The sequence below is a fragment of the Scatophagus argus genome, chromosome 10 (genome assembly GCF_020382885.2).
Source record: "Scatophagus argus isolate fScaArg1 chromosome 10, fScaArg1.pri, whole genome shotgun sequence".
In the NCBI taxonomy this organism is placed as follows: domain Eukaryota; kingdom Metazoa; phylum Chordata; class Actinopteri; family Scatophagidae; genus Scatophagus; species Scatophagus argus.
The window spans coordinates 18,300,271-18,314,524 of record NC_058502.1 but is presented as its reverse complement, the minus strand read 5'-3'; the positions used below and the strand labels follow the sequence as shown (position 1 = coordinate 18,314,524).

General features: G+C 43.7%; 2 protein-coding genes across 2 annotated transcripts; one reads left to right on the top strand and one right to left on the bottom strand.

Annotated features, from left to right (window-relative positions):
* The first annotated feature begins 3,166 nt into the window (after positions 1–3,166).
* Positions 3,167–6,752, top strand: LOC124066012 (N-acetylneuraminic acid phosphatase). Its single transcript, XM_046402051.1, has 2 exons — positions 3,167–3,417; positions 6,095–6,752. Exons 1-2 carry the CDS (start codon positions 3,328–3,330, stop codon positions 6,734–6,736), a joined length of 732 nt encoding a protein of 243 aa, XP_046258007.1. The 5' UTR covers positions 3,167–3,327; the 3' UTR covers positions 6,737–6,752.
* A 1,142-nt stretch (positions 6,753–7,894) lies between these two features.
* On the bottom strand, positions 7,895–13,562 carry polr1b (RNA polymerase I subunit B). The gene is made up of 15 exons (XM_046402050.1): positions 13,286–13,562; positions 12,754–12,921; positions 12,520–12,666; positions 12,304–12,436; positions 12,047–12,183; positions 11,667–11,890; positions 11,392–11,563; positions 11,094–11,265; positions 10,731–11,012; positions 10,492–10,625; positions 10,229–10,399; positions 9,982–10,138; positions 9,648–9,844; positions 9,320–9,570; positions 7,895–9,137 (listed from the first exon to the last, which is right to left on the bottom strand). The coding sequence occupies exons 1-15, from the start codon at positions 13,472–13,474 to the stop codon at positions 8,255–8,257; spliced, it is 3,417 nt and encodes a 1,138-aa protein (XP_046258006.1). The 5' UTR covers positions 13,475–13,562; the 3' UTR covers positions 7,895–8,254.
* Between the last annotated feature and the right edge of the window lie 692 nt (positions 13,563–14,254).

The following is a 14,254-nucleotide window of genomic DNA, read 5'->3' as shown; positions in this document are numbered from 1 at the left end:
AGTCATCATCACTTTTGTTTCCTGTGCAGCAGTGGAGGCATGATTCTTCAGAAATCTTTAACTTATGTATTTGTTGCTTGGAGTTTTTTTTTTCTGTCAGTCTGCTGGCAGCATGAGGTATAAATAATAAATAATACAGGAAAACCAGTGTTATTTGAACTCTTTTTCAGTTCATACCCATGCTCATTTTCCATTTTTTACACTTTGTTGTTACATAAAAATAGTCAGCAAAAATAGTGGCATGTAAAATTAACAAGATTAAAAATTATTTCGGTGTAATTTAATGCTCAACATCGTCAGCATCTGTCTTTTTGCCATATTTGATTGTGTGTCCCCCCCCCCCTGATTTGGTTTGTGTTTTTCATATCCATTTTCATTTGCTTCTTATCTCCTTCCTTTTTGTCCAGTAGTTTGACTGCTCAGCGTCGTGTGAAAACAGCTGTTGAGCATCTTCTATGGCTCTAGAAAGAGCTTTCTAGTGTTTGGAAAAACATTATAAACTGGACGTCCAGGGTTTGAACAGTTCCAGGAGCCTTAACTTTACCATAACATGTCTGACCCCAACCCTTGTTTAGTCCAACCAGCTTTTCATCACCAAAATGTGACTCTAAATGACAAAAAAAGGTTTTTTTGTTTGTTTGTTGTTTTTTTTAATGTGTAGTATAAGTAGAATAAGTTAATACACACATACACACACACACACACACACACATTGCCTTCTGCTTATTGACTTTACTGAGCCTGGACTGGATTGAGACTGGATGATCTTCCAGGGTCTGAGCTGTCAGGGCTGTAGTTGAATGGCCACCCCCCCACCCCCACCCCACTCCCCTTTGCTGTGCTGGTTCAGTGGCCGGTCAGGACAACTCAGGTGTATCAGCATATAGATGAGAGCTACTGGAAGCCCTGGCAACCAGCCAGACAAGTATGGGAAGTCCTTTCTTTTCAGAGGGAACATTCAATTTAGCCAGTTTTGACACAACTGATTGCAGCAGATGCAAAATGCTTACAATTTCACAAAGACGTCTATGGGTGGGAGGCTGCTGGAGGCCCCTAAAACACAATTTACATAAGCTTTGCAGAAAAGCATATCGTTCCTAGATCATGGAGAGCGTTGCATAACCGCCCAAAGAGGCACCATCCTGCCCCAGATCGTGTTGTTTTTGTTTGTGTGTACGTGCAGGTCGCCAGACTCCCTTTTTTACCAGGACAAGTGCCATTAGGCACAGTAGTGTTTCTCTATTTAGACTGTAGTTCATACATTCCCCTTGCCTCGATAAAATCTCACATCTACGTGTGTGTTTGTCTCTAAATCAGAGGCCAGGGTTGATGGGAGCACCTTGCCAATGAAAGGTAGGCTGAGTTTTCAGTTTATCACTCTGCTTTCCATCGCAGCAACATCATACGCATATTTCATCCAAATCTTTCAGATCTGAAGAATGTTCAATATTTTAATGAGTGCAGATAGTATATTTGGTGTCCCCTGGGAAAGAATGGCACCGGTGAGCTACTTATGTGTAAGGGAATCATTCTATCTTGATCTGCAGGTGATATGCATCCTTCTTGTTATACAAGCCTGGTGTCACATAGGACTCAGGACCAGCTAGTAAAACTGAGGGCTCCTGACCTGTTGAAATCCATTTAATCTGAACTAATAATGACTCAACTCTCCCTCTGACTTAAACCTGTCCTATTCAAGTCTGACCTTGAATTAGTCATGAAAAAGGAGCAAACCTGTCCCCTGCATGCTCGCAAACACATACAGATCAGAAACACAGCTGACCCAGTGGAACACCCCATTTCTTAATAGGTGGTGGCAAAGTCTTTCATCTCATGGAAAAAAATAAGGCAGATCAAAAAAAAAAAAAAATACTCAAGTGTTATTTTCCTGCACTGGAAAGGCTAGAATGTGATTGGTGGAATGACACCTTAATAACTGGTCTTTGCAGAGGATTCGTGCCCAGCTGAGAGATAGTGTATGACTTTGTGCAGCCACGGCCACCCACAGAGATAAAAGAGGAATGGTGTCGTGCAGACAAAGACACCAGGCCTCAACGGCCCTTCGGGTGCCTGGCCTTTCCTGGAAGAGTCACACACGGACCGTTAAAGAAGTCATTTGATTCTTTTTTTCTACTCCATATCAGAGGGGAAATTCCATCTTTCCACTTTTAAGTTCACCCTTCACACATCCACTGTTTATGGTTCCATTTCCTTTTTAAAGTTAAGGACAATTTTGAGTTCATTTGCAGCACGTCTGTCATTTAAACAAGCATATTCCTCTTCGCATGCAAGCAGCAGGTGTTATTTGTTCTGACAAAGATAATAGTAGTTTAGTCCTCTCACAAAATTTCTTGAGCTATATATTATATCTTCATCTTTATTATTTGTTCAAGATAATTGAAATAATTTGGTCAGATTTCTTTTAAAGACTGAAGCACTCTCAGGCGACGTGAGAAAGCATTGTTATGATTTCTGATAGAGGTAGGTGGTGTAACAGGCCTGCACACTGTTGCGTGTGAACCTCTGGCCCACTGCCAGATGAGAAAGGGAGTTAAAGGACAGATTGCATAAGAATTGTGGTATGTTTTGATTTTGAAAGAGTGTGTCATGGAAAATGTGTTTAAATTGGCAAAATGCATGGTCAGAAGTCACGTAGAGCATTTAATTAGACAAGTGATGACACTGATTGCTTGATTTTACACTCGTCACCTTTCTAATAATAATGTAAACAGCTGCAGTTTAGTCACCACCAAAGGGAAAACTTGTCCATAATGGAAATGGTTTGTGGTGCCTGAAACAAAGTGTAATAATTTGGTCAAATAAGACCAACTAATCTATTTCTGCAGAGGAAAAAATGCTTTAATTATATAATTCTGTTGTGTTTTAACAATCATTTCTTTAGATACAGCCTATACAACAAGTCAACACCATGAGGACTGGTGACTCTGCAGTAACCTTAGGATTTGGGGATGTTTTGTAAATCTTACAAGTATTTTGAAACAATAACATTTGAACATTTGTAGTATACTTCAAGATTGTATTTGTTATTTAAGTGACATGTAAAAAAATAATAATAATAAAAACAAAAAAATAAAGCTGTTGATTGACTGAGTGACTGATCGACCGCTTATAAATGTGTGAAGAGATCACCAAGAACCTTATGAGCCGCTGAAACCTTATTTTTATTTACTGGCGTCCTCCAGAGGACGAAATTTGCAAGTAGGCCTATTGAACTCATAACTTCAACTCCCATCATGCAATTCACCCGGTAGTACCAACGCAATCAAACCAAGACGTATTCCGGGTGTGAAAGAGTGTGCTCTTGCAATGGACGGTAAAGCTGTAAAGGCAATATTATTTGACTTGGACAACACGTTAATTGAAACTACTCGGGCGGGTGTGGTGGCGCTACAAAAGGTGACGAGTCTGAATATTCCTCATGTAGCATTTATAATCAACTTCCATACTTGTAACGTCAGCCTAACGTAGACCAATGAACTCAATTAAAGTGATGACGTGTCTTAAACAACCGGATGATAAATGTCACTGTTCGGGTTGCTCTAAAAGCTATGTTAAGCTGTAATTAAAATAACATAGGTGTTTTGAACGCATTGGTTAGCTCGCCTCCGCCTCCTTTGTTCTATTGTGATTGGCCGAGCCACGTTCAAAGGTGAGGGGAAATAACTGTACAGATGTTAAGCTGATTCACAAATTTATTCATTTAGCCTGAAATTACTGCACATGTCTAACGCTTACTTAACAGTTTCTTTATTTTTATAATTGTGTTATTGATATTAGTGGTGGAAAGCAACTGAAGTACGTGTAGACCTACTCAAATAGACTGTATTTCATTATAATTTTGAAGTAGGCTACTTTAACTTCAGTGTCTTCTTGCCTTGTTTTGTGTGATTACATCTCCTCTCAGGACTGTGTGGGCATGAAAGTTATACACTGTGTCAGATGGCCCTTTTTCATAGCAGACATCTGGACTTATGATAGCAAAAACATGTGCTATCACTGATTACTATACAAGTGACCCAGCCATGCAGTGACAGGCAGTTCAATTTCAGTTCAATTCAGTTTTATTTATGTAGCACCTTTTACAATCAAAATTGTCTATTGGTGCTTTACAGAACCCCAGAACCTGAACCCCCAAACAAGCAGACAGTGGCAAGGAAAAACTCCCCTTTAACAGGAAGAAACCTTGAGCCTATAATGCTGATAGTTGGCTAGGTAGAGGAGGAGAAGAAGAGGTAGACAAGACAGAGAGGATGAAAGAGAGAGAGAGAAACATACATGCATTAAACATCATACATTACAAAGGGCAAACATGATAGGTTGTTATATTTGGAATTCTGAAAAACTATGTATTGCATGTATTTGATTTTTAGCTGATATGTTGTACAGGTGGGCGGCACGGTGGTGCAGTGGTTAGCACTGTCGCCTCATATCAAGAGGGTTCCAGGTTCGGATCCCGGTCTGGGCCCTTCTATGTGGAGTTTGCATGTTCTCCCTGTGCCTGCGTGGGTTTTCTCCGGGTACTCCGGCTTCCTCCCACAATACCAAAAACATGCACATTAGGTTAATTGGCTACTCTAAATTGCCCCTAGGTGTGAGTGTGAGAGTGTGTGGTTGTTTGTCTTTGTGTGTTGGCCCTGTGATTGACTGGCGACCAGTCCAGGGTGTACCCCGCCTCTCGCCTCTAGTCAGCTGGGATAGGCTCCAGCTCCCCCGCGACCCTGACGGATAAGCGGTATAGAAAATGGATGGATGGATGTTGTTCAGGTTAGTTATAACAGCACTACATAGAAGAACAACATGGGCAGATGTTGACAGTAGACACTGGGCTTGTCAGAGGACCAGGTGCAGGTCAGCATGTAGATCTGGACAGAGAGACCTGCAGAAAGATACAGGGAGAGAGAGAGAGAGAGGGAGGGAGAGACACAAAACTACAAGGAAAACTGGACACACAGTTAGTGACATAAAATCATGGATCATATGTCGATGAGAGGAGAGGAAGAAGAAGAGAGGAGGTGGGGGAATAGCAGTGGTGGTGGTGTTGAGAAGGTGGAGGAACTGCTTGGTGAATCATGTTTGTGTCCTCCGGCAGCGTAGGCCTATAGCAACGTAGCTACGATGAAGTGCTTTTACTCAATCTTGTAGTACAGATTTTAGCCACAACACTTAAATGCTTCTTACGTGTTTATGCATCTGTTATAATAATTCGGTAATATGACCTTCATAAGTACGTTGATGTCTGATACTTAAAGTGATCTGCATTTTGTTGATTTGTCCTCTTGACTTTCACATCCCAGGACTCTGACACTGAAACACCAGCAACTCACCTTTATCACCTCTCTCATTATCAGTCATATCAGTAAATGAAGTTCAGTTAGCTCATACCATTTCATTAGAGGCCAACATCAACCTGAACAGAGGTGCATCCAGATGTGATCCTATTTTCCCTCTTTAACTATTCTGAGAGAAATGTTAGTCCTGTTATTCTACTGCCTTTATTTGAAAATCATTGTTTTATTGGAGAAAAGGATTTTACATGCAAAACATGATGCGGTGCTGTTCAGGAGCAGTTGGATTTGCTCCATATTGACAAATTACAACATTAAAATGTTAACTTTCGACATGTAAAAGTAGCCATGCTGTGTAACTTTTAGCTTTGATACTTTATCGTACTTAACACAATATTATTTTTCACTGTTAATGTATTAATTGTAAATGATGACTTCTACTTGTAGCTGAGTTTTTACACTGTGGTTAACACTGAGCTACATTTATTTACGTGGGGAGATCTGAACACCATTCCCAGGGCCATAGTCAGGTTTTTAGAGGAGGAGGTTTAATAGATATTTTACAGACACATTTACAGCAAATGTCTGATTTTTAATGCAAAACATACAGAGATAGATGTTAAGACCGTATAGGATGATGTATTCTTTAATTAAATATACGACAACTGTGGTCTTCTGTTCTAGTTCACCTCTGCGTAAACCTTGGGAACAATCTTGAGGCAGACCTCTTGTGGTCACTTCTGAATTAGATTCCCGTGTTGGTTATCTGTTGTGTTTGAATCTTGCAGACCAGTGGACTTTTGAAGACCACACTGGCCCTTGATGATCTGACTATCAGCAACATCTGTGACAAATTCCAGCAGAAGCTTCTCCATGAGAGCTTTGACCCCTCAGCTGGCAGATCCATTGATGAGGTCCGTGTGGGTCACTGGGAGGAGAGCATCCAGGAGGCCTTGGGCAGTTGTGCTACACCACATCTGGCAGCTCAGTGTTACTATCTCTGGAAAAATACCCGCCTGGAGGTTCTTACTCTATCCCCTGAAATATGCGACCTGCTGAAACAACTGCACCGCACGTACAAGCTGCTGCTGCTGACCAATGGGGAATCTCAGATCCAGAGAGAGAAAGTGAAGGCAGTGGGATGTGAGGAGTTCTTCGATGCTATTGTGATTGGTGGAGAGCATGCAGAGCAGAAACCATTCCTCTCCATCTTCACATTATGTTTCAGAATGCTGGAGGTGGAGGCCCAGGACTGTGTTATGGTGGGAGACAGCCTGGACACCGATATTTTGGGGGCCTTTAATGCTGGAGTACGGGCTACAGTTTGGATCAGCAGTGCAGGAGGTGCTGTACCAAATGGTTCAGTGAAGCCAGACTACACTATCCCTACTGTGCTGGACCTGCCACAGATTCTGGCACGACTGAATTAAATGAATGAATGATTGAGGATATATTTTTTTTTAAATTAAGGATATGTTAAAAATGAAATGTCTTTTTTATTTTCCATTTTTCAACATATGTAATGTTTACTTGTTTTATGTATCTTGCCAGAATGCTTACATACTCAGGAATCAACTGTTTGCTCACACAGAGTGCACATAGTCAAGTATTGTACTTAAATACAATTGATAATAGTGCTTTACTTGAGTATTTACTATTTTTTACTTATACTTCTACTCCTTACTTTTGAAAAGCTGTAGTTGGTATTTGAGCCAAAGAAAAGCTGTTGTCAAATCAGACAGTTTATATATACTTTATACATTGCATGCAGTGTGTAATATGACACGTGTTCTGTTAAAGTCCATGTAAAGCAAATTTCTTTCTTTCTTTCAAAAGATGTTAAACATGTCAGAAAATAGTTGTGAAAACGTGAAAAGAAAGTGAACTACGTCATAAATGAGTTATGGAATCACTCTGTTCCAACAGCTTTTCACAATTTTAGATTCAGGATTTTCAGGGCGGGTCTAAACGGTGGCTCGATGATGCACCAGAGCTGTCACCTTATTTAAATTTCCAAAGGAGGATGAGATGACGATGAGGTGAATTGATTTTATCACGAGCCACATCGATGGAGAGCTGAAGATAACTGAGGGCAGCCGTGGCCTAGAGGTTGGCAAAGAGGCTTGTGATCGGAAGGTCGCTGGTTCGATTCCCCCACCGGACGGGTGCTTGAGGCGGCCCACTGCTCCTGTGTGTTTCACTGCATGTTGCATGTGTGTGTGTGTTTCAATCAGTGATGGGTTAAATGCAGATCCCAGTCTGAAATGAAAGCTTTATATAAAACCTCATATTGTTGAGTGAACATCTAAACTAATCAGCTCTCTGATCAGTCGGCAGCCCGTGTTTCCCATCATGCCCAGTGAAGTGGGTGGAGAGCAGACGTAAAAGCTGCAGTCACACTGACCCTGTGAGCCACGTGCACACGACGTCAGAGAAAGTCAGACCCAAATCTAACAGACATGCACTGAGAAGCGATGGTCAGGCCTGGCTCATCTCGAATAAGTCCGATAGCTTTTGTTCTTTCGCTTCATGGTGAAATGTCATCCATTTGTAACTGAGTGAGGAGTTACTTCAGTAAAGGTTCTGAATTCTTGCTACAGCACATCATTTTTATTGGAAGCTCACAATGGCTGTAAAAAATTCCTTTGGCTCATTTTCACACACCACAACCGATGTAAACACATTCATTCCATCACATGCCGCTGCTTGGTTATTTTTTTCCAAAGTCTTGGCTAATAAATCACTTTCGACAAAAGGAGATAAACTTCTCAAGCACCTGGTTATTCTGACACTGAAGAGTTTGTGTGTTAATATGTCTTTGATTGTTTAATTCTTTATTGATAAAGGCCCATTTTAGTAAAACAAGGAAGAGTTTCTGAATAGCCACTTTTCTTTTGTTGTGAACCCTTTCACGTTAGGGCGCACATCTTTTACTTGTGCTGCAAAATTCATTTAATATCTAATTTGACTTTGATGTTCATTGCTGCAAGCTCAGCCACAAAGTAGCGGAAGACGTAAGGAACAGACACAGAGTCGATAGAGTCACTTTTACCACACAGGGTGCAGACAGTCTTTCGGTGGCGCATGGCCGACCAGTGGGGTGGAGGTTTCTCTAACAGAGGGGAAAGCAGGCTACCACAGTCAACGCACACCTGAGCCACCGATCGGTCCGAGCAGTTGAACAGGCGATCGTGAAGCAGGAAAGATGAGCCGTGGGCGAGCAGGGCATCTCGCTCCATCTCCCCGAAACGGATGCCTCCCTGAATGTTCCTCCCTCCCACTGGCTGGTTGGTGACCTTGTCTCGTGCTCCTGTGGTCCTCACCTGAAATTTGTCAGAGACCATGTGACGTAGCCGCTGGTAGTAGACGACTCCGATGAAGATGTCGGCCTCCAGCTCCTGACCGCTCAGTCCACTGTAGAGCCGCTCGGTGCCGTAGTAGTTGTATCCACCTGCTCGGAGCATTTCACCAAAGTACTCGAGCGCAGAGCTCTCCTCTGAGAAAGTGAAGGGTGTGGCGTCGTGGCTCAGGCCGTGCAGGGCGCCGGACTTGCCGGCCATGCTTTCAATCAGCATCCCGATGGTCATGCGGGAGGGGAAGCCGTGGGGGTTGAACAGGATGTCGGGACTCATTCCGCTCTCCGTGAAGGGCATGTCCTCGGCCGGCCACAGACGGCTCAGGATGCCCTTCTGGCCGTGGCGGCTGGCAAACTTGTCACCAATGGTGGGGTTTCGTGGCACCCGCACAGTGATGCAGACGCGTTTAAATTGGCCTGAACCAGCGTCGTTGCTGCAGATCTTTATATTGTCAACAACACAGGCCTCTTGACTCCTGGGAGAAAATGGGAAGAAACACATGACTGATGGTAAATTTAAAGTTAGGCTGCAAAGTTAAAAAGAATTTAATTGGTACTGCAAAATTTATTTTTCAAGACATGTAGTTGATACTGAAATTGTTATTTCCTGATTTGAAAGTGGAATATCCTTCAAACAGACAGAATTGTTGACACGTACTTGTAGAAGTTGACGAAGGTCTGGCCAGTGTTGAGGTTGATGTAGCTGTAGAACGGGTCTCCATACTGAAGCACTGACCCAATGTGTGGGAGTCCATCAGCATCCAGTTTCTCATTTACTTTAGGGTCACCTGGATTGGCCCCAAACACCACGCTGTCTACTCCCTTCACCTTGTCTGCCAGGTCCACAAGCTCAGTCTTGTAGATACTGCCATGGCCAAAGCCTCTCTCCCATGATGACTTGTTCACAATCTAATAAGATCAGAGTGTGTCAGTGTGTTGTCCTCTCTTTCTGTAAGGGGAAAATATAACTACGGGGTTTTACTCACCATGGCATCTTCCATGTCGTAGCCTGTGTAGGATATGACAGCCACGATGGCGTTGGTGCCGCTGGGGTAGTTGTCCAGGTTGTAATGGTCGTACATGTAGGGCCTGACCAGCGCACTCTGAGGGGTCTGCAGCCGGTACAGCTTGTTATCTGTGCGATCCATGAACGAGTGCAGGGGGAAACCCATAGTCTGCTTACCTGAAAAGAGAAAAGCTTAATTACTGATGGACGCGATGCTTCACAGCAGTTAAAAATGACAATGAAAGGATTTGAATCTTATCGGCCCATATATCTGTGTGGGTGAATGAGGCCTCTAATGGTGATCTCAAACTTACCCATCTGACACTGGTACATGTTCCTAGGACTCTGGTTGTGGTCTGAGTACGGGATGAAGTTAGCCACCACACTGAGCATACTGTGAGGGAAGAGCTCCTGGTGTGTGGTTACTCCTGGCTCAATTTCATCCTCCAAGATGCCCACATTGATGTAAAGCTGTAGTAAGAGAAAGAGATGAATGAATGATTACATTTCAGGAACAGGAACAAAATGTGCATATCTTTTTAAATCATAATTGACATGTACTTGTTCAAAGGTGCCAATCAACTCTTGCTTGCCCAGAGCTAAGTTTCGCACAGGGCGCACCATTCGACATGGTGTTGTGAAGAGGAACAGGCCTGGGTACAAGCTGGCCTTGCCTGTCTTGGGGACCAGAACAATCTCAGTCCAGGGAGGGATCTTCTTCTCTTTCAGCACCTGGAGGTATTCGTTTAAATATCAAGTTTCTTCCAAAAGAAAGCGCAAAGCACAACCAGCTGACATTTTAGATCTTAGATCTTATGACATACCTTGAACCTTCGCAATGAGTCAACCACAACTGGGGCTAATTCAGCCTCCACCCAACCTACAACTGCGCCATCAAGGACCACAGGGTAGCAGTCTGAAAAGGCTTGGCCAGGAGATCCATCCACTGGCGTGATGCCTGAGTCACCAGAGCCAAAAAAATAACGTTCAGCCCCCTGACAAGTGTGAGGACAAAATCCCATTTGATCCATCGTGTGCTCTGTAAAATTGCTGACTTACTCACCGAGGGAACAGAGCAGAGCAGGGAGGGATACTGTCGGCAAGGCTGGTGCCACAATCTCACAGATGGCTGTCATGTGGTTCATGAGTCCACAAGGCTCTCCATCTGGAGTGTGGACGGGACACAGGAAGCCCCAGGACTCAGGCAGGAGCTTACGAACAGAAGTGGTCCTCATCTTGGCGAAAGCCGCGCCTCTGTGCACACAGCGGAAGTGAGACAGGTAGCGGATAAAGTTGAGCTTGTCAGCCACCACACACAGGCCGGTGTTCTGCAGCATGCCAAGGCCTGTGGACAGAGGAGCAAACAATATTTAACAGATGAAAGACACTCTTATCACACATACGCATACTTAACTCACATCCATACCTGTCTTGGAGCTGAGGTTGCCAGTGGCTAGCAGATATTCAAAGGGTTTGGTCAGGTCAGTGCCCATGTTGAATATCTTCATCAGATTATCAGCACTCCATCCTCCACTCAGTCTGCTGCCCCTCTTGTCAAAGGAGAGCTTCACAGACACCAGCCAGGCGGCCATTCTCTCCTGTTGGCAATATTACAGGGCCATAAAGGAAGATTTCTGAGGAAAAAATGTTTTCTTTGTTGTTCTAACACTAAATTTCAGAAGTTTGAACTGGTTCTATTCGTTCAGGTGACTTCATGGCCTCACCTTGAGAAACATGAGGTAGAGCTGACCAGGAGTGAGTACCTCCTGACACATGATACTGTCGGGGTTTTCCTCCATGCACTCCTGCTTGGCAAACGTGAAGAGCTTCCTGGTCATCAGACACAGCAAATAGAACTTCTCCACGTCTGACTTCAGGTGGATACAGATGCACTCACTGGTCAAAACAGAGCACAACTGGTTTTACTGTACACACCAACAGGTTACACGTGTTGCTTATGTCAGCCTGTGGATGGAAAAAATCTGTCATAACCACTTACTCTAACAAGAGTTTGGCACACTGCTCGTTCGTGTACCACTCAGGAAGGCTCATTTTAACCCTGAAGCGCTCTCCGAGGTAACTGAGCACCTTGCTGTGGGTGGTGCAGCCCTCCTCCATGACAATACGCAGCATCTCTGATGCACAGCTCTTGTAGAAGGAATTGTCCTCACGGCCTTTGATCAACTCCTGGTAGATCTGGAAGTCTGTGAAGTCCACCAGCGCCTGAAGGATAGCACAGAGACAAAGAGCTGTATTACCACATCATTACTGCAGAGTTGACATCTTATATTTTCTTACTGTTCTCCAAAATATTCTGTTCTATTTAAAATGCATGCAGACGTGTTCATTTCTAAAGACTACATTAGCTCTGATTTCTACCTTGAGCACAAAGCCAAGCGGGAGGAAGAAGAGCTCTTTCTGGTAAATGAAGTTCAGCATCACAGTCCCATTTTCCAGATAATGTAAGGTCATGTTGATGGCCGTGTGCTCTTCCTTCACGCAACGCATAGAAATACCTGTGGCAAGAAAAGGATGACGACACCCATTTTAAAAGATAAAGAGCTTTACTTGCTGTGCCTAGAATATCATCACACGTTCACTGTGTTTTTGCACATGAATTAAAAGATTATATTCACCATACTGAGTGTACCCCTGCCCCCTGCTCTTCCACTTAGGTCTTGCCATGGCAATAGGATAGTTCCTTCTCGGCATTATCAGCATACGAATAACTTTCTCAATTCCATTCACGATGAAATAACCTCCCATTTCCTGTTAATGTTAAAGAGCAAGTTTGTACTTTATGAGTTAAAAATGACTACATTTCCACATTGAAGGTTAAGAGTGTGTCTCACCTCTGCCTCTTCATGATGTTCTACAAGCTCTTCGGGGGACATGCCGTGCAGGTTACACAACTTGGACTTGACCATGATTGGCAGGTGACCCATGGACTGTTTAATTATGCCTTTTGGAATGCCATTGATTGACCAGCTGACGTCTGCCTGAGATTACACAAAACATAACAAATGTAAGAAGTGACCAACGTCTTGCCACGCATCTCACATACAGTTGTTATTTATCAGACTTACCACCAGCTTTCCTTTGTACGAGCACCTCCTTCCCCTGCACTCCGCTGGGAACACCTTCATCTCCTTGCAGATGCTGCCTTTGGAGACCACTGGACTGTAGATGGTGGCGTCAACAAACGCGAGGCCGATCCTGTCATTTTTCAAAGAGAACTCCAACGGGGGGATGGACTGAGGAAGACAAGTCAGACCACAGAAACAGAAACACTGTGAGATTAAAACTGACAGATCCTAAGCAACAAATTGAGTGACGAAAAAAGTACACAGAGAAATGTTTTGGTAGCGTTCATTAAAAAGCTTCTAACCTCGAAAAATCTTAACATTTATTGATTTAGCTGGCTAGGACTTTAACTCATCAATTCACGTGAACTTCTAAGAACAAGCCGCTGTTGTTTTCATTTGCTAAAAGCTTTTCAGCAAGCTTTCCGAACAATGCTCAGCTGACACACAGTCACATTTAGTTTTGGATTATCTTAAAACAGAAATGTATTATCTTTCATGGTTTCTGACGTCGCTCAAAGAAAGTTGAACTGACCTGCACAACGCGGATAAGTCCGTCAGTGACAGCCTGGTCAAACGACTCGACGTGAGCTTTTGTCAGGTCCTGAACAGCTGCGTGTTGAGACTCCTTCAGGAGCCCAAATCCTCCCTCTGTCAGATTCTTTAGACTCGGACCTTTGGGCAAATTGCTCCACTTTGCTGAAAAGTCCATGCTTGCTTGCATACACTCCCAGCGCTACATACGCTTGTTTACCACATGTGCATGGTGACAGAGGAAGCGCAAGCCTCTGGCACGGGAAGCGTTTCTCTTCTTCTTCTTCGGTGAAGTTGTGTGGCAGCTCGCATCCATCTTGTTTAACTACTGCCCCCTTGTGGTCGTAGTTATCACTGCAAGATCTGTTTGCAATCAGGCCGTAGGCTACAGGTTGGAAGAAATAAAACAGGTTTCCCCAGGATTGGGCCCCTAGCCTAGTGATTCTCTCACACCTTTACAGTCTGAAGGCAGCACACACTCGGAGATATCCAATTAAAGTGACGATGTTACACGGTGGCGCACACACAAACACCGACAACTGCAGCAATGACAACAACAATCTCACAACAAGGCAGAACCAAAACAGATTGACAGTAACAAATGCGTGCAGCACATTTGTACTGAAAGTCTGAATTTCATTTCTCCTCTCGACCAATTTCATCCTGTCGCTGAAATGGAACCTGTTTCTTTATTGTATCTGTGGATACACTGACTGTTGGGATTGATGTCATTGCTCCTGTCCGCCAGGTGGAGGCGGTGTTGGACAAACAAACAGAACCGATGTGTGAGGGTTTTTTCATGGAAACGTGAAAATAAAGCAGCAGTGCTAAACCTGTCGTAACGCATAAAGACGTTGTTGTTGACCGTGTGTGTTGTCACGGCTCTTTGCTGAGCAGCAGAAGGGGTGTAAAAAGACTGGGTCCCGCTGTATTACTCAGGCTGCACTACAGCGTCTATTCACAGGCGCGA